Source organism: Lithobates pipiens, unplaced genomic scaffold, assembly GCF_037356315.1.
Source record: "Lithobates pipiens isolate NorthernLeopardFrog02 unplaced genomic scaffold, aLitPip1_a1.2 Scaffold_28, whole genome shotgun sequence".
In the NCBI taxonomy this organism is placed as follows: Eukaryota; Metazoa; Chordata; class Amphibia; order Anura; family Ranidae; genus Lithobates; species Lithobates pipiens.
Window position 1 is genome coordinate 29,726,581 of NW_027507789.1, and position 17,673 is coordinate 29,744,253.

Consider the following 17,673-nt stretch of genomic DNA (forward strand, 5'->3'; position numbering starts at 1 on the left):
AACATTTTTTTTATTTTTTTATTTTTTTTTTTAGATTTATTTTAAGTTCCGCTCTTTTCTTCCAGCATTTAATTGAGAAAAAAAAGTATCAATTTCAAAAACATTTTATAACCGCTTTTGTAGCATGCCAAGATAGTACCCAAGACAAATGAATTACAGTAAATATGTGTGCATGGAATGTGTGATTTTTTTTTTTTTTTCTCAAAGTAGGTACTAACAAGGGACCGGCCTGTTTTATATTCCATCACAAGTTGCAACAAGAACCAGGCTCTCTTTTATCCCTTTCTTATATGAATATAACTGGTTTGTGTTCTGCGGCTTTCTATTTGTAATAATTTGTACCCTTGCCCCACGTAACCCCAGTAAATACTTTTCAAACATTTATTTAACCACGGTAGGAAGAGCGGGATGTGTACTGATCCATAGCAACCAATCAGAAATCATTTTTTTTTCTAGGCTGTTCGCTCTAAGATGCACGCCAAATTTTTTGATCTTACACACACAATTGTTTTTTTGCATTCCATTCTGATTATTATTATTATTATTGTTAATAAATTGATAATTATACAGGATAGGGGTAAGGAGGGCTTTGCTCATGAGAGCTTACAATCTAATTATGCCTAATAACTGGCCATGTTGTGTGTCTGTTTTTGTCTTTTACATTTTTAACAACATTTTGTTTAACAACATTTTAAATTATCTTAGTATTTAGAATTGTATAACTTTTTTTTTTTTATTGTATAACTTTTTTATTGTATAACTTTATTTTTTATTTTTTATATTTTATACAGACAATTCATTTTTAACTAATCTAACTTATTTTTTTTTATTGTATAACTTTTTTTATTGTATAACTTATTTTTTTATTTTTTTTATTTTATACAGACAATTCATTTTTAACTAATCTAACTTATTTTTTTTATTGTATAACTGTTTTATTGTATAACTTATTTTTTTATTTTTTTATATTTTATACAGACAATACATTTTTAACTAATTGAAGTTTAGATTTAAATTTTGCTTTCATAACTATTCGTATTTTGTTCCCTGAATATTTAGCAAAGATAGTTTGTTTGCAACATATAGCTTTGTAGGGATAATTATCACTTGTCAGTGGTGTTTTTTTAATGTTTATATTTTTATATAAATTATATTGTTATATAAATCAATTCTGTATAAAGTTACAGAATATTTAAAATACAGAAAATTCTATTTTTTTTTTTTATGAAAATGTATAGGGAAAGCAGACAGTGGAATCAGTAAGTATAAAAAATGGTTGTATTCCGCAATAGAGAACTGTTTCTTTCTACCACTTTTTATATCTTTTTGCAAAGATAAATAAACAAGCCACCCTGGAACGCCACAAGTGTGTCCATACCCTTGCACAGCCTCCCCTGCTTAGATGTAATATTATGTAACACTTCCTGGCAGTCTATTGCAATTACATTTTCCTAGTTATTTATGTCTATGCAAGTTACTTGCGCCTAAATCATTATTTATATTATTATTATAGTTTTTTTTTTTTCAGATCCTTTTTATAATATAATATAGTCAATGTTTACAATCTAAAACAAATCAACAGCAATTAATATAATCTGCAAAATACTTCAGCTATGGCAATAAATGTTTCAGTTCTAATAAATGCTCCTAAATCATTATTTTTATTATGGATTTTTTTTTTCAGATCCCTTTTATAATAATAATATATTCCAATGTTTACAATCTAAAAAAAATTACAGCAATTATTGTAATCTGCAAAATACTTCCGTTATGGTAATGGTATATTCTAATAAATGTTGGTGCTGATTATTTTAGCTGCTTGCAAAATCAAGAATGTAGGTGACTTATATTTGTTGTAAGAGCTTTTACATTTATTTTTTTCATAACTTTGGAACTATCATACAACTTTGACAAAAAAATGTGCATTATTTTTAACCAAGCACACCCAGTATTTTTTTTTATTATTATTATTTTATTTGTTTTAGGATATATTTTATTCACATTTTTTGGTTATAAAGTTGTAAACAAATTTAGGCCTTTAGTCAATAGAAAGGAGGCATCGCCAACTATTTTTTATTTTTTATCAACTTATTATAAAGAAAAAAAGGGGAAATTTTCAGCGCTATCGCCAAAACTTATTCTGAAAGAAAAGAGGAAAACAGCTGATGACACAATACTATATCAAAGTGAGAAACTAAACCATGCAGCGCTATAAATCTTAGCTAAGGGAATAGGAATAATCACAAGTGTGTTCAAAAGTATGCACATAAAAATACTACAAATAATACACACAAAAAAAAAATACTACAAATTCTACACAAAAAAATAAATAAATCAACTTATTATAGCCAGATTGCCAAAAGATAGAATCTTATTAGCTTTTAAGGGTTCTTGCAGGACTGGCATATTAATAAAATTGTCATTCTGTTCATTAGGGAGAACACCATTTGGTTGTAGCAGTTAAGCTCCAGTTGAAAATAATTCCAACAAAAATACAAATATATTATTAAATATAATTTTTTTTTTTTTTTTATACATGAACATCAATCAGTATTCATCAGCGGCAATTTGGATGTGTTGGAATGAAAGTTTTAAATTAAGCCTGTTTTTCCCAGGTAGTTCCAGTGCCTTCATCTAAATGTCATATACTAAATATACAATATACTAAATATAATCACAAGGGGTGGCATTCCATGAACTGCAAATTGTCAGCTACTTTGAGCCTTACAGTACTTGGAACAACCGGGTGGGTAGTCTACCATGTATTTTGTTAGGTGGTATCATTCTTCGAGCAGCTAAAGGTTACATAAAGCTAAACTTGAGGCAGGTTTTTTTTAAAAAACATCAATTAATGAAGTAATGTTGTTATTAAAAAATCATTAAGGCTGGCCATACATGGTCGAATTTCAAAAGAATTTTCTTTTGAAAATCAGATAATTTGTGCATTTTGTGATCCGTTGGTGCCACCATTGATTTAGAAAAATTTGGCAAACCAAGCCTTCAGTTTCATCTCATGATGCTACAGAAAATAATTTTCATGGCTGGGAAACTTCTTTTCTTTACGGGAATTATCTTTTCTTGCGCATTTCTTTTTCCGATCAAATTTCTCACACAATTCTCCCATCATTGATTAGAAAATTTTTTGTTTTTCCAAAAAATTCCAACATGTCCGATTACTCAAATTCGATGGCCACACGAAAATCGGCTGTTGCCTACTAATGGTGCAAAATACGAACGAAAATTCTAAGAATTCGACCCATGTATGGCCTGCCTTAAAAGTAATATACTATCTGATTTCAGCTTTCTTAAGGCAGGCCATATGGGTCGAATTTCAAAAGAATTTTCTTTCGAAAATCTTATCTAAGAATTTTCGTTCGTATTTCGCACCATTAGTGGGCTGCAGCAACAGCCGATTTTCGTGCGGCCATCGAATTTGAATAATCGGACATGTTGGAAATTTTTTGAAAAACAAACTATTTTCTAATCAGAATCGTGTGAAAAATGTAATCGGAAAATAATTACGCATGTGCAAGAAAAGAAAATTCCCAGAAAGAACAGAAGATTCCTAGCCACGAAAATTCTTTTCTATAGCAACATGAGGTGAAATTGAAGGCTTGGAATTTCGAAATCAATGGTGGCACCGTCGCATCACAAAATGCACAGATTTTCTGATTTTCAATAGAAAATTATTTCGAAATTCAACCATGTATGGCCAGCCTTAGCACCATGTACAGGGCACTGGCAGAAGGGAGGATTGTACTTGCATTCATATATGCCCAGCAAAAAGATTTCCCAATCAGTTATGCTGCTTTACCTTCGGTATCAAATCACAGGTTGGGGGCAGGGCGGTGCCCTAACTGTGTTGCTTATCTCTAGCAGAAAAGTCAGGTCATCAGGCTGCCGCAAGCAGCTCCTTAGCACACCGGGGCAACTAATCTTTGAGTCAAAATTCACACCTTTGTGGTGCATTAACACAAAGAGCGCCAAAGTGGGTTACTTAGCACCATAGGCATGCTCTGGGGTTTTGCCAGGTGTGCCAAGGCACACCCTAATCACTGCATGCGGTGCCGATTTCCCCTATTGCCAGGGCTCCCCCCCGTGTTGCGCTCCCAGAATGGAAAGTGTGGGAAGGGGCTAGTAAATATGTCATTTACCAACCCCTTCCTTTTCTAAATGAACACAGTGAACATACTCAATGTGTTCATTCATAACTGAAGCCTAGTAAACTAGGCTTTAGTTTGTGAATGAACAGGAAGCTCAGCACAAAGCACTTCCCATTCAGTCGCTGTCCAGTGTGTGTTTGAGCTTTGGGGTGCCCATCCTAATGCAATAGGCTGCGCAAACCTATGCTTGGCACATTCGTGTGTGTGTGTGTGTGTGTGTGTTAGGGTAGCCCCTTCATTTAAATGGACTCTGTAGGGCTTGAAAATGCACCAGAAAAACGTGCATGTACTTTTTTTTTTGAAAGGCAGCACAGGACACAGTACAGTTTATTGTGCTTAGCCACAATGCGTGTTGGCAAGGTGCGTGGAGATGCATTAGGAATGTGTTAGGAAAGGTTCACAGATCTGAATATGTTTTGGAATTATCCAACGAGGTATTTCACATATTTATTTTTTTGTGCAGTTAATCCATGAAAGACAAACCAAAAAATGGCTGCACCCTTCTATTGGGCGAAGGGGAAGGCTATCTAAAACATCTAAATTACCGTCAAGGTGCTGCAAGGTCTCCATACCAATTTGTATGTCCTTGAGTTTTGCTGACCACTCAAATGGTCTTGTTCAATAAATACAGAGCCTTGAAAAAGTATTCAAACCCCTTTGAAATTTTCCTCATTTTGTCATGTTACAACCAAGAACGTAAATGTATTTTATTAGGATTCTATGTGATAGACCAACACAAAGTGGTACATAATTGTGAAGTGGAAGGAAAATTATAAATGGTTTTGATCGCCATTAGCAGCAGCACGCTCAGTGCGCCTGCGCGCCACTGTCCAAGGCGCATGCGCCGCCATAGACAGCGGTGCCTGTCTTTTGCAAATATCTCCTAAACTGTGTAGGTTTAGGAGATATTTCTTGCACCTACAGGTAAGCCTTAATCTAGGCTTACCTGTAGGTAAAAGTGGTCTGTAAGGGTTTACAACCACTTTAAGTGTACTTACCCATAACAACGAATCAGAATCTACTTGCTGACACCAGACCAGTACAGTATGGATTTTGATTGGCTGCTTTGAGTCATTACGTTCAGATATTAGCACTTTAGGAAGAAGAACTCTTTATTGCCTTATTATTTATTTACTTATTTGTTGACTTTAAGGCCTATACACAGACAATGGTTGGAAGATTCAACTGCTGCAGGAATTTGCTGTAAATGAATCATGGCTTAAACATGCACAATCTCATATGTTTAACCCTGTGTAGGCACCTTGATGATGGTGTCTTCTTTGAAGAACATAGAGGTTGTTTAGTAAAAAAAAAATCCCTAATGAAAACGGTTTGCCTGAGTGTCTGCGAAGGTTCTCATTCATCCAGGTTGTGTTATATCTAGTAGTAGTTAGTAAAATTTAACTAGACTTGTTCTTTAATGTTGAGGATGTTCTGACACTCATTAGAACTGAAGAATTGGCTTGTATAAGTTACGGAATGTTTTCAACATCGCAGAACAAGTTCAATCGGATTTGGTTACCTAAAACTAGTTGTTTTGCCCAAGATGAATCCACCTAAGGATGATAAAACAAGGTGGTGGTATCTTGTGGGCATTCAGAAATGTATAATTTTGACAGGATTGTGAAAAATGATCCTGTTATATCTGTGGGTCCCTTGATGGTGATTACCCCAAAAGATTCAGCAGGTCGGCTAGTTTATAGGTATCGTTAATTCTTTGACGAGATAGGGTGGTAAGAAGGTGGCTAAACTGCCAACAAAACAGCTCCAGAATGACAGATGGAGCTTTTATCTCCCTACCAAACAATAAATTGCAAAGTCGAAAAACGCTACAAAGTATAAGTTACTTGAACCTCACATCTGTTGACCCTGGCAGAAAAGTAGGGTTGTCAATCACTGGTTATAATCGAGAGAAGGTAGAGTCTGAGATCACGGCCTCTTTGCACAGTTGCAAGACCCCAGAATAGTTCTTATAAGGGGATGGCCACTGAGGATGTGCAAACTGGAAGGTTCAAGCCAGGATAGACATTGTAGGGGAATATCTGTGGAAGATTGTTTATGATCAAGCCATTGTTTGTCTCTACACCAGGAGAGTGCTCTAGCAAGGTGAATGGCATAAAAAGCACCTCAGTTTCTAATGACCTAAAACATACACAGTGCACTTGGAAGACCATGTGATCTTTGCCAATGCAGGGCATAAGCAGCAGTTCTTTTATGATGAACCCAAACTAGAACGCTCCACCTTGAATGCAGGCCAGGGCCAGACTAGAGATAAAACCAGCACAATCCCCTAAAAAAAACAGCTGCACTTGTGCTTTTATGTATATCAAGATATTTTTACACTAAAAATTATAATTTGATTTGGTGATGCTGTCATGTGCCCTTTCTAATATAGAGTGTGTTTTTTATTGATAAGTCCAGTTTAAGGTATAGCCCTAATCTTCAGTAAAAGGTTATTGTCTTGACCTGTTTGGGGCATACCATGTAATAATGTATATAATTAGGATTGGGGGTAGTCAACACCTGTTATGTGATTGCACAGGGCACAGTGTAGCTGCCTTGTGAGCACAGAGGACAAGGTCAGGGCACACGGTATAGTGGACATAAACAATGAGTTTAACCTCAGGGCTGAGCTTGGCTTCCCTGACAAGTGTGGGATTGGGTTACACAATCAGGAACATGTCAAGGAGCTGAGGTCATGTATGTGTCCCCAGCGTCTTGCTGTTTTAAAGAAATGTTTTTATTGTGTTGGATTACTAAGACACTTACAGTGTTGCCTTTAACTCTGAACCAACAGCTGCAGGCTCTAGAGGTTTCAGCAGCTTCAGTATCGGAGGTGCTGCTTCTGGTGTAACGGCTTGACAAAAACAAGTTTTATGATGGCCATGAACTAGTAGAATTTTGTTAAAAAATTGTCATTTTCAGAATGTTCGCTCAACTTTCTGATCGTCAGTGGGGTCAAGTTGATATCTGCTTTTTGACCTCAGTGATGAGAAAATTGAACAAAATGGAACAAATTTTAACAATGAATTCGTTTTTTGTTTGGTAAAGTCTATTCATTGCAATATTGGATTTTGAATGATGAACGTCATGTTGAATGTACATATGAGAATTTTTGTGCAAATATTTGTATAAATGTACAAATGTTCAGTAAAAAAATCTACTAGTGTATGGCCAGCCTTAGTCTTTTATGAACTTTTTAGAAGTCAGTATAGGTCTGGATTACATTAAATGTGCACTAATATAGCTACAATCACCTAAAGCAGTGGTTTCCAAACTCCGGCCCTTTGCTTGCCCTTTGGGCACTATTCCATCCAATGACTCCAAGCAATGGCACAAAATTCCTTCCAATGACACCAATGATGGGGCACTATTCCTTCCACTTACATTAACGATGGGGCACAATTCCTCCCAAAGACACAGATGATAGGGCACAGTTCCTCCCAATGACGCAAACTATTGGGGCACAATTCCTTCCAGTGACACTAATGATGGGGTACTATTCCTTCCAATTACACCAACAATGGGGCACTATTCCTCCCAACGACACCAATGATGGGTCACTATTCCTCCCAATAACACCAACAATGGGGCACTATTCCACCCAATTACACCAATGATGGGGAACAATCCCTCCTAATGATACCAGCGATGGGGCACTATTCTCCCCTTATACCAAAGATGAGGCCTTATTTACTCCCAATGATGCCAGCACAGTTTCTACTCCCACTTGCCAAAGTCTGGTCCCCTAAAGTCTTAAGGAAAGTAATCTGGCCCTTTGTTTAGAACATTTAGAGACCCCTGACTTGAAGCATTCAAACATATCTGATACTAAAAAAATATGTAATACATCGCAGCTTCCCAGTCCTTAGATGTGGTGGCTGCATTCACTTTAATTTTTCAGGCTTTCTTTCCATTATTTTCACCTGGCAATCCTATCAGTAACACACTTCTGGTCTAGGGTGACAACACTCTCCCTTCTGTATCAGGGCAATAGAAATGATATAGGACTAGGGAACCCCTCTTCTTGACTGTATAAACAAGCTGAGATATATCCTGCATTATATAATAATGGTGTAATAATTCCCTCTTCTTTTTTAGGGGTGAGGAGCATTCTGGATATTTCTGTTTCTGGCCCTTTTTCATCTCGGTTTGTCTTCCATCATGTCTTCTCTCCTGGATATGTCCGAGTTTGGGGAGGCTGCTGACTACTTGCGGAAAAGTGACAGTGAACTTATGAAGCTTCACAACATCCCTTTTGATGGTAAGTGTGAGACACAGCTAGATAAGTGCGAGGATACTGTAAATTTATTTAGCGAAAAGGTGTAAAATGCAGGGACCAGCTACTGAGAGTGATATTTTTACATAAGAATCTTAAAAGGAATTTCTACTGAAGGCTAGTTTGGAACCTTTCATTGCTGGCCTCTCCTCCTGAACATACCACTTCACTGGCTGTCTTGTGCCTCCTTATCTTATTTCGAATAAATGATTCTGAAAGTATAAAGGTCAGTGGATCAACATTACAGCCAGTCAACCAGTATTTACAGACGGAGAAGTTTTCTGGATTTAAGCCTAACTCTACCTTTGGCCTAAACCTACTATTTAAGTGATAGCAAAACATGACTTAGGCTTTAAATTTGCATAGTCAGTGGGTTCCAAATCACAGATACCTGCACCTTTTAAATTCGTACTAGGCGCTGACTCATTATTCCAGAGGCTCATTATTTCTATCTATCTATCTATCTATCTATCTATCTATCTATCTATCTATCTATCTATCTATCTATCTATCTATCTATCTATCTAATGTCCTGAACTCTCTAAAGGTCCATAGTATGCAACCAAGGAAGACACCACTCATCCATTCCACTTCATGCCCAAATTGCATTGGGAGGAAATAGAGAAGCATTTCGCACCACTCTGTGCAGGTCAGACAAGGAATGAAGGAGAGGTGCTTGTTGCCTGACACCATTTGTATACTACAAAAGAGGAGCATAGTCATGAAGAATGTCTCTTGTTTCTCACTAGGCCAAAAAGAGAGCAGTGTTCAGGTAAACCTTACAGCAAAAGTGGGTCCCAGCACTCACCCGAACCACATCTCATGTAAATTGGTCTCTATATCTTAAAAGGCCCTCATGTCACTTCACATTCAACACATATGATGTGTCCGTCCCTGCAAACCCCTTTAGATGAGGTCAAGACTAGGGATGAGCTTGGACGCATTTAAATTCAGGTCTAAGCCCTCCAGGAAGCTGTCACCTGTACCAGGCCAATTATCTTCGACCAGGCAATTCCCCTCCCTACATGTATACTACGAGCATGTTTATGTGTATGTGTGGCTGCCGGGCAGGGAATGCATTGGCTGCTTATGGTTGGAACAGTGCAAATGACAGATTTCTGGAATGTTCTCTCATGTTGGACTAGGATCTGAATATGCCTTAGCTCATCTCTAGTCAAAACCAGGTGATGATTTGCATTTCTTTCTCCATTAGGTGCACTTTGGTGGTGACCAATTAGTCAAGTTGGAGTTTTTTTTAGTGGATAGACTATTGCTCACCAAAGACACAAGCAGCACGCTGCTTTTAGTGTGTCAGTATCAAACTGCAGATGGCACCCAAGTTAAGGGATCCAAAGGTGACTGGTAGATTTATGTCAAACCACATTGGAATTTACCTGTCTTTCATGACATGTCTCAGGTTCTTTGTACAACCCTGTAAGTCTCAGTGGCTCTCAGTCTTTGATTTTAGTGCTGTGGACATCATTTTCAACTTATCTTAAATCGTGAGCTTATAGAAATGTAAATTTGTGTGCTCAAATAATAAAAAAAATATTAATGATAATAAAGAATATTCAAAGGTCAGTTTGTGAATCTGTGAACTTTAAGGACTTGTTTATACTTTATTACCCAGCGATCAGTGGTGGACTGCTTTTCAGAGAGCATTTGACAGGCAGTGAGGAGATGCTATTTCACTGCCTTATTGCCTATTTTAACCACTAAAAGCCCTCGCTACTGTACCACATCTACATGCGTTGCAGTTGTGGGGAAGCCCTATTTACTTTAATGAGTCGTGTTCAGCTTGTAGTACGTGACAGAATGGATAATGTTTGCAAGGCTGCGATGAAAAGCATCACGGCTGTGGCATGTACAGATCTTCGTACAGTTGCCTTTGCAGCTTAGGGAGAAAAGTTGGGGGGCAGTAAAAATGTGGTTAATTCTTGTGCTTTACCATCCCTCCCCAACCACAAGTCTAAACTAATCCTTAATATTCAACTAGGATCCTTTAACTGTGGCCAGTTTTAGATGTTCAAGTTTATAAATTACAGCTGAATAGTGAAATAATAACCAAAAAAATAAAAATGCAGGGAGTTTATTCAAACAATACAAGTGTAATATGTAGTACTCCATTTTTCTATCTATTTAGGTAAGAAGAAAGCCTGGATTCCAGATGACAAGGAAGCTTATATTGAGGTGGAAATAAAGGATTCTTCAGGTGGCCAGGTCACAGTGGAAACTAAAGACAAGAGGGTGAATAAATATTTTATATTCAGTGTGCTGCATAATTCAAATTTCTTCTCTGTCTACTTTATGTTTTGGACAGCGCATGGAATTTTGAACCTCCTGTCAGTTTATTTTTGGCTATTTGTGCCTCCTTGCCAAGATTTCTCTTTACTTCCTGTCCCAAAAACACAACAGGAAGTTAGAAGAAATCTCTTCAATGTAAAGTGAACTTCCTTTTAAGGCCTTGTACACACAGTCGGAAATTACGACCACAAAATCCGTCGGATTTTTTCCGACGGATTTTGTCTGAAACTGGTGTTGCATACACACGGTCGGACAAAGTTGTCAGAAAATCCAATCGTTTGGAACATGATGACGTTTGTTAGTTCCAACGGGACTACGTTCAGCCTAGTAGCCAATAGCTTTGCTCTCGTACTTTGATCTGAGCATGCGTGGCACTTTGTTCAATCGGAATTCTCTACAAACGATCGTAAAAAGTCCGATCGGATTTTGTTGTCGGAAAATTTGAGATCCTGCTCTCAAATCTTTTCAGTCGGAATTACCGGCGGAAAAAGTCCGATAGAGCCCACACACGATCAGATTTTTTCCGACAATATAATCCGATCAGACCTTTTCCGTCAGAATTTCCGACCGTGTGTACAAGGGCTTAGACAGTTGCCACTGGAACAGTTTTCTCCATTGGAAGTTTCTATCTCATCTCCTTTGGCAACACTAACATTTCAGATTTCCCCAAAAGTGTGATGAACCTACATATTATTTTGATTCCATGTTTTTGTTTTGTCTCAGACTCTCACTGTGAAGGAAGATGATATTCAGCAGATGAACCCTCCAAAATTCGACATGATTGAAGACATGGCGATGTTGACCCACCTAAATGAGGGCTCTGTGTTGTCCAACCTGAGGCGTCGCTATGCCAACTGGATGATTTATGTAAGAGACTTAGAAAGTTCCTTCAAATGTACTGGTTAATTGAGCCCACTAAAATAAGCCATCTTGTTGCCTGTCAGTGTGTTTTTTTTTGCCAATGCAAAGTTTTGAGTTTCACCTGTGTAAATTGAAAGGGTGCCTTCAACCACATGGCACACCCAAGGGCATATGTGGATCACAACTACATAAATATGAGCAGACTGGTCTCTGTTCCCCAGGTGGTACACTACCGCACTGAAAATAAGCACTACTCATGGCATTGTTCCTTGAACAATGTAGGACAACCCAGCTCTTCTTTTAGGCTGGGTTCACACCATTGCCAATTGGATTTGGGTTCCATGCATCCAATTCGCAATAGCAGGAGATTTTTCCTTGCTCTCTATGGAGCCGGTGCACACATCTCCGCAGCAGCTCTGTGCTCCCAAAAATTTGGGCTGAAATCGGACCTGAAACGGTGAACCAGGAGGCACCGGACCCCTGCTGGGAGCCACATGCGGCAATGGTGTGAACCCAGCCTCACTTGCCAACAACTAGGCCCTAACAAGTTCCCTATCATCTCTTATGCCGCGTACACATGACCGGACTTTCCGGCAGATTAGGTCCAAAGGGATTAGTCTGTTAGACAATCCGATCGTGTGTGGGCTAGTCCGATCGTTTTTCGGAAAAAAAAATGATGGACCTAGAAATAGAACATGTTTCAAATCTATCCGACGGACTCAATTCCGACGGACTAAAATTGGGAAAACCGTTCGTCTGTGTACTGGTCTGACGGACCAAAAAGTCCCAAGGGAAGCTATTGGCTACTGGCTAATGAACTTCCTTGTTTAGTCCTATTGTTTGGTCCTATTTACGTTCATGTGTGGCCAAGTCCGTTCGTTCGGGAAAGTCCGGTCGTGTGTACGCGCCATTAGTGTTCTCACCACCCACCTCAGGCTCAGCTGTCTTATGCAATTACACAAGCAAAAAATGGTTCCAAGCAAACCACAAGCACACCCTTAATATGAATGGGAAGCAGCAAACATCATCGTGGCCCAATGCAAGGTGCACCTGGCTAAACACTACCTACACTCCAGGAGAAACCAGATGACAATGATGGAAGAACTTGGGACCACCAAACCACAAAGACAAAGAAAGTCACTAACATTTGACACCAAGGCATATACTTCCTACATGAAAATGCATACACTATTACAATCTGAAAAATAAAAGTCTGTCCTGGGAGTAATTTACTCCCACACCAACCCAAATGATCAGTGTGGATGATGCAGAGCGTTGATGAATGGTCTGTCAGGTTAATTGCAACTTTTGGTTGGTTCAGGATAAAAAAGAATTGGAGATATTTTTGAGCCACATGCTCATGGTTCTCCTGATATATGGTGCCCACAACCTTCCCCTACAGGTACAAGTTAGTAAAAAAGATATTTCTTGAAGGTCGTTCAACAGCCAGGTTATCCATACACAAGTTCCCACTTTTTATAGTTTGTAGGCAACAAAAGAAAATTTCTTTCAAGCGGCAGCGGCTTTTTCTTACATTTTAAATGATCCTTTTTCCATTTTAGGTACATAGGAAGTTCATCTAACAGATCTGTGCTTTAGTGACATCTACAAAAAAACATTCCCACAGCTGGGTAGCCATTCCCGTGGCTTTATTTAGACTTGTGTAAAGAAAGGGAGCTTGTTTCATGCCGTTTGTGTGACTGATGATGTTCTAAGATGATAAATATCTCACTAAATTCACCGTGAAACAGACGCATTGAAGTTCTTGGAACTGATCTGTAGGCGCTTTATAGTTTATGAGCGCAGCTGTCGCCTAGCTCATGTCTGTCTTTTTTTCTTCTCAGACCTACTCCGGGTTGTTCTGTGTCACTGTGAACCCATACAAGTGGCTTCCTGTGTACACACCCATCGTAGTAGCTGCTTATAGAGGCAAGAGACGCTCAGAGGCTCCTCCCCATATCTACGCCATCGCTGACAACGCATACAACGACATGGTGCGGAGTAGGTATCCAGGAAAAAAATGAGCTATACTTTGTTGCTTTCTCCACTGTCGTTATGAATACTGAAACATTTCATACTTCCCAATTTGAAAAAACAGTCCCAGTCTGGCCCCTAGAATAATCAATATATGGGCAAAATTATGTTGAGTTTTGGTAAGCCTTGTCTCCTTGAAAGTCCAGGAATCCAGGCTCGCTCTCTAAGATTGGGACAGCGGACAGATTTGTATATTTATTGTTTTGGATCTCATTACGTTGGAACCCCAGGCAATGTTTTATGGGTTTGGATAGAGTGGGCATGAGTTCAAACCTCTGTTGCATTCTTTTTTTGTCTGTGACTCATTGGGTAACTTCCTGCCCAGGTGGCCAACGCCTGTGATACCAGATGTGATTGGAAATCTACCCAGCAGAGAATAAAAACCAGACAGAGGATCTATTCCTTATCCATACTACTAAAAAAACTGCCTGTGTCCCCAATGAGAAGATTTTGCTTCATCTCCTGTCCAGGAGATCAGTGTCTCCAGAACGGGGAGTTGAGAAAATCTTTCTAACTGGGGCACTGACAGCAATAAAAGCCTAATAGTGGATTGCCTTGAAAGTGTCTTGTATAATTTCAGAAAATAAATACTTGATTTTTCAAGCTGGCATTTTTGCTTCTCAGCTCACCTCATGGTCTTTCAGTGCCTGGGCTGGGCTTTCCTCAGCTGCCTTTGCCAGTGCAATGCTTAACGGAGAAGTTTTTTTTTTTCTTTGGGTGGAATGTAAGCATCATTCCTTTGATATACATTTTTAGAGACTCCCTGTTATAAATGTTAATTTTATATCTCTTAAACTGGGTTTACACATATGCAAATCAGATGCGGGTTTCCCTGCATCCAATTTGCATGACAAGAGAGTGTGACCGGCTCTCAATGTAGCCAGTTCACACAGGTCCGCAGCGCCGCGGTCCACATTTAAAAAGGGTCCTGTGCATCTTTGGTCCTGATTCAGGTGCAAATTCAGGCAATAATTCGGACCTGATTTGCGCCCGAATCAGTGAACGAAAATGCACCAGACCCCACGCTGTGAGCCACAGCTGAAGCATATGTGAACCCAGCCTAAATGTATATTGAAAGAACATTTTTAGAGAGTAAATTCATTCAGATTCGTTCCTAGAGGAGCTTAGAATGTCTTTACTGGTCAAACATAAGTAAAAAAAGAAGTGAAAGCTCTCTTAGTTAAACCTTTGAAAGAAGATTTGATGTCATTTAGGTGTTGTCCCTGTTAATTGCGTGCTGTCCTAATGGCATTAAAACTAACCGCAGTCACTTCTTTTATACTAATTTCAGCAATCTGGTCCAAGGATTGCCCTTATCAGCAGCATACCACTCTACAGAGCAGTATATTTTGGCATGCTTTGGGGACTGTGAAAGAGAACTAGGCACACACAAACTTCCTTAAGACACAATATATAGTACAAAGCCTGTGGACACCTCACCAAATTATTGAGTTAAGGTGTTTCTAATGAAGGATACTATTAATGTTACAGCACAAAAAGACATTATAGACAATTGTGCCCTTCCAATCTTGTGGTAATGGTTTGCTGAAGATAGTTTAATCCCTTTTCTGTTCCATCATGGCTGTGCTCCTATGTACAAAGCTAGCTCCACAAAAACATAGTTTGCTGTGTTTATGGAGGAACATGAGTGGTCTGCACAGAGCCCTGACTTCAACCCTACAGAACACTCATGAGAAGAATTGGAATGCTGATTGCGAGCCAGGTTTTTTCATCCAACATAAGCACTTGACCTCACAAATGCTCTCTGGCTGAATGGGCACACATTTCTACAGAGATACTCTTGTGTAAAGCCATCCCAGAGGAATGTAGGCAATTGTAGATGGAAGGGTGAAGGAGTGGACACTACATTAATGTCCATGGTTTTGGAATGGGATGTTAACCAAGTTCATATAGGTGTAATGGCTGGGTGTCCAACTTTTGGCCATATAGTGTAGTCTCATTGAGGGATTTGAGCCCATGTTTGAGCCCAGTACTGATCACCAATGTAATTTTTTTCAACAGACCTTTACATGTATATATTGCAAATTTTATAAGCACCATAGTCCGTAAAAATTGCTCAAACTTTTTATTTTTTTATTTTTGCTTTATTTTAGATCGTGAAAACCAGTCTATGCTGATTACGTAAGTAATTTTTAGAAAAATACATAAATAATTACTATAAAATATGCTTTGTAAAATGAGTAATAAATGTATGTCCCCTTTCTGGAAATATTAGCAACTATATTTTGAGCAATAGCATTTATCAATCTTAGTGAATTAGCCCTTTTTCACTGACTCATTTTCACTTGCCATACAATTTTATGTGGCTAAGAAGCTGTTGGGGGCAGGGACTCTTGTTCTGTGACCAATATTCAAAATAAATTAAGAGAAGAAAGAACTTGGTCTAGAGCAGTAGCTCTCAACCACCCTGCCCTAGCCCACTGCTGGGCCGCAGCTTCCCTTCTCTAGGGGCTTAAGCTAGTTGCAGATCCCCTAACCTCCCACAATGCTTCCCAGCTCACATAGTGCTACACAACCTCCCATAGTGGCCAGCAGTGTCCCTCAACCTCTCACAGTATTCCCAGGCTCCCTACAAGCCATCAGTCTTCAAAATACTTGTCTCCCATATTGCCCCTAAAAAAGTAAAAACAGCATCCTGGAGCGACTTCCAGCCCCATCCAGAGATACCATCCCTCACAGTTGCCCCCAGCTCCCTCCAGAAACCTCATCAGCTACAGGGATACCATGTCTGCTGCAGAGTTCTCTACCCCTCTCCAGAACAACCAATATCCCCTCATAGTGACACCCAGCCCCTTCCATTCTTTTATGTATATGTATAAATGTTTTATTTCACTGTTGGGGCATGGATGGTCTTGGAAGAATATACAGGTCCCTGGTCTCAAGAAGATTGAGAACCACCGGTCATTGCACTGTAAGGTAGGCCATACATGGCTGGAATTGAACCTTTAATGAGCAGGCTGAATGTACCATGTTGATTGATCAATCAACTTGGGTACAACCAACCTGCCGGATTCACTTCAGAATATCATAAGCAGCTGCTGTAGCCGCTACCGATAATCATTGTCTTCTCCTGGTCCTGTCTGGGAAAAGACCATTGCAAGGTAGGAGGGATTCCCCTGTCAGCACTGTTTGTGTTGATAAGGGAAATGTGTGAATTTCTTTCCTGCAACCACAGGTTGCAGGAAAGAAATTCGCACAATCTATGGGCTGCCTAATATAACAGGCTAAAATGATAATTTCTGTGCATTAAGTGTGCAGAAAAAGTTGACTTAAAAGAGAAACCGGTACACTTAATATAGCCCCTTTCTTCCTTGGCTCACATTCTCATTATCTATGCTCCCTGTCATTCTGGTCGCCTGCTGGAGCGTTGCGATAGGGAATTTATTTTTCTATGCATAGGGGAGCATGGAAGCCTCTCCCCTTCTGCCTACGATTCAGTGCTGAGTGCCTGGGAGACCTACAGATGGTCCTTAGTCCTAACTAATTTAGAAGGGAAAAATCACCATGCGGAGAATAAATCTCCAAATGTGTGTTGTCAACATCCCTAAATTTTATATATAGGACAAAAGGAACCCCACCCCCCCCCCAGTACTAAAAGTCTAGTACCGGGGGGTACTTTTTTTTCCTATATATTAGTCCTAACTAAGATCAAACCAAAGCTTCTGTTGGGTGTATGAGCAGGGGACTGGTGGGCCAGTTAGTCAACTAGTTTTCTTTAAGAAATCAGTGCCTGCAAATGTAACATAGTTTTAATTGGCCTGTATGTGTATTACAACAAATACATCAAATTTGCAATGCACGTTTGGTAGCAAAAAAGCTGCAAATGACAGCCCAGCCGATCATCAATGCTTTATAAATTTAGCCCTAACAGAGTTATACTACCTCAAGGATTTTAAAGTGATAATAAAATTTAGTCCTTGATCCTAACTTTTTAATACTGGCCAGTTCAATTCAGGTATCAACACAAACATTCCTTATTTTAGACAATGGACTCAGGGTGATAGATTGACA

The 17,673-nt window shown here is 39.0% G+C and overlaps 1 protein-coding gene across 3 annotated transcripts in view; it reads left to right on the forward strand.

The window, feature by feature from the left end:
• MYH7B (myosin heavy chain 7B) overlaps positions 1-17,673 on the forward strand; it is a 78,409-nt gene that overhangs the window by 329 nt on the left and 60,407 nt on the right. For 2 of the 3 annotated variants that reach the window (XM_077458984.1, XM_077458983.1), the window contains exons 2-6: positions 8,265-8,427; positions 10,586-10,689; positions 11,470-11,613; positions 13,452-13,608; positions 15,756-15,783. In XM_077458984.1, the coding sequence (XP_077315110.1) occupies positions 8,328-8,427; positions 10,586-10,689; positions 11,470-11,613; positions 13,452-13,608; positions 15,756-15,783 (533 nt within the window). In that variant the 5' untranslated portion in view covers positions 8,265-8,327. Of the gene's footprint in view, positions 1-8,264; positions 8,428-10,585; positions 10,690-11,469; positions 11,614-13,451; positions 13,609-15,755; positions 15,784-17,673 lie in introns of those variants that run through there. The other variant, XM_077458986.1, reaches the window with a different exon arrangement.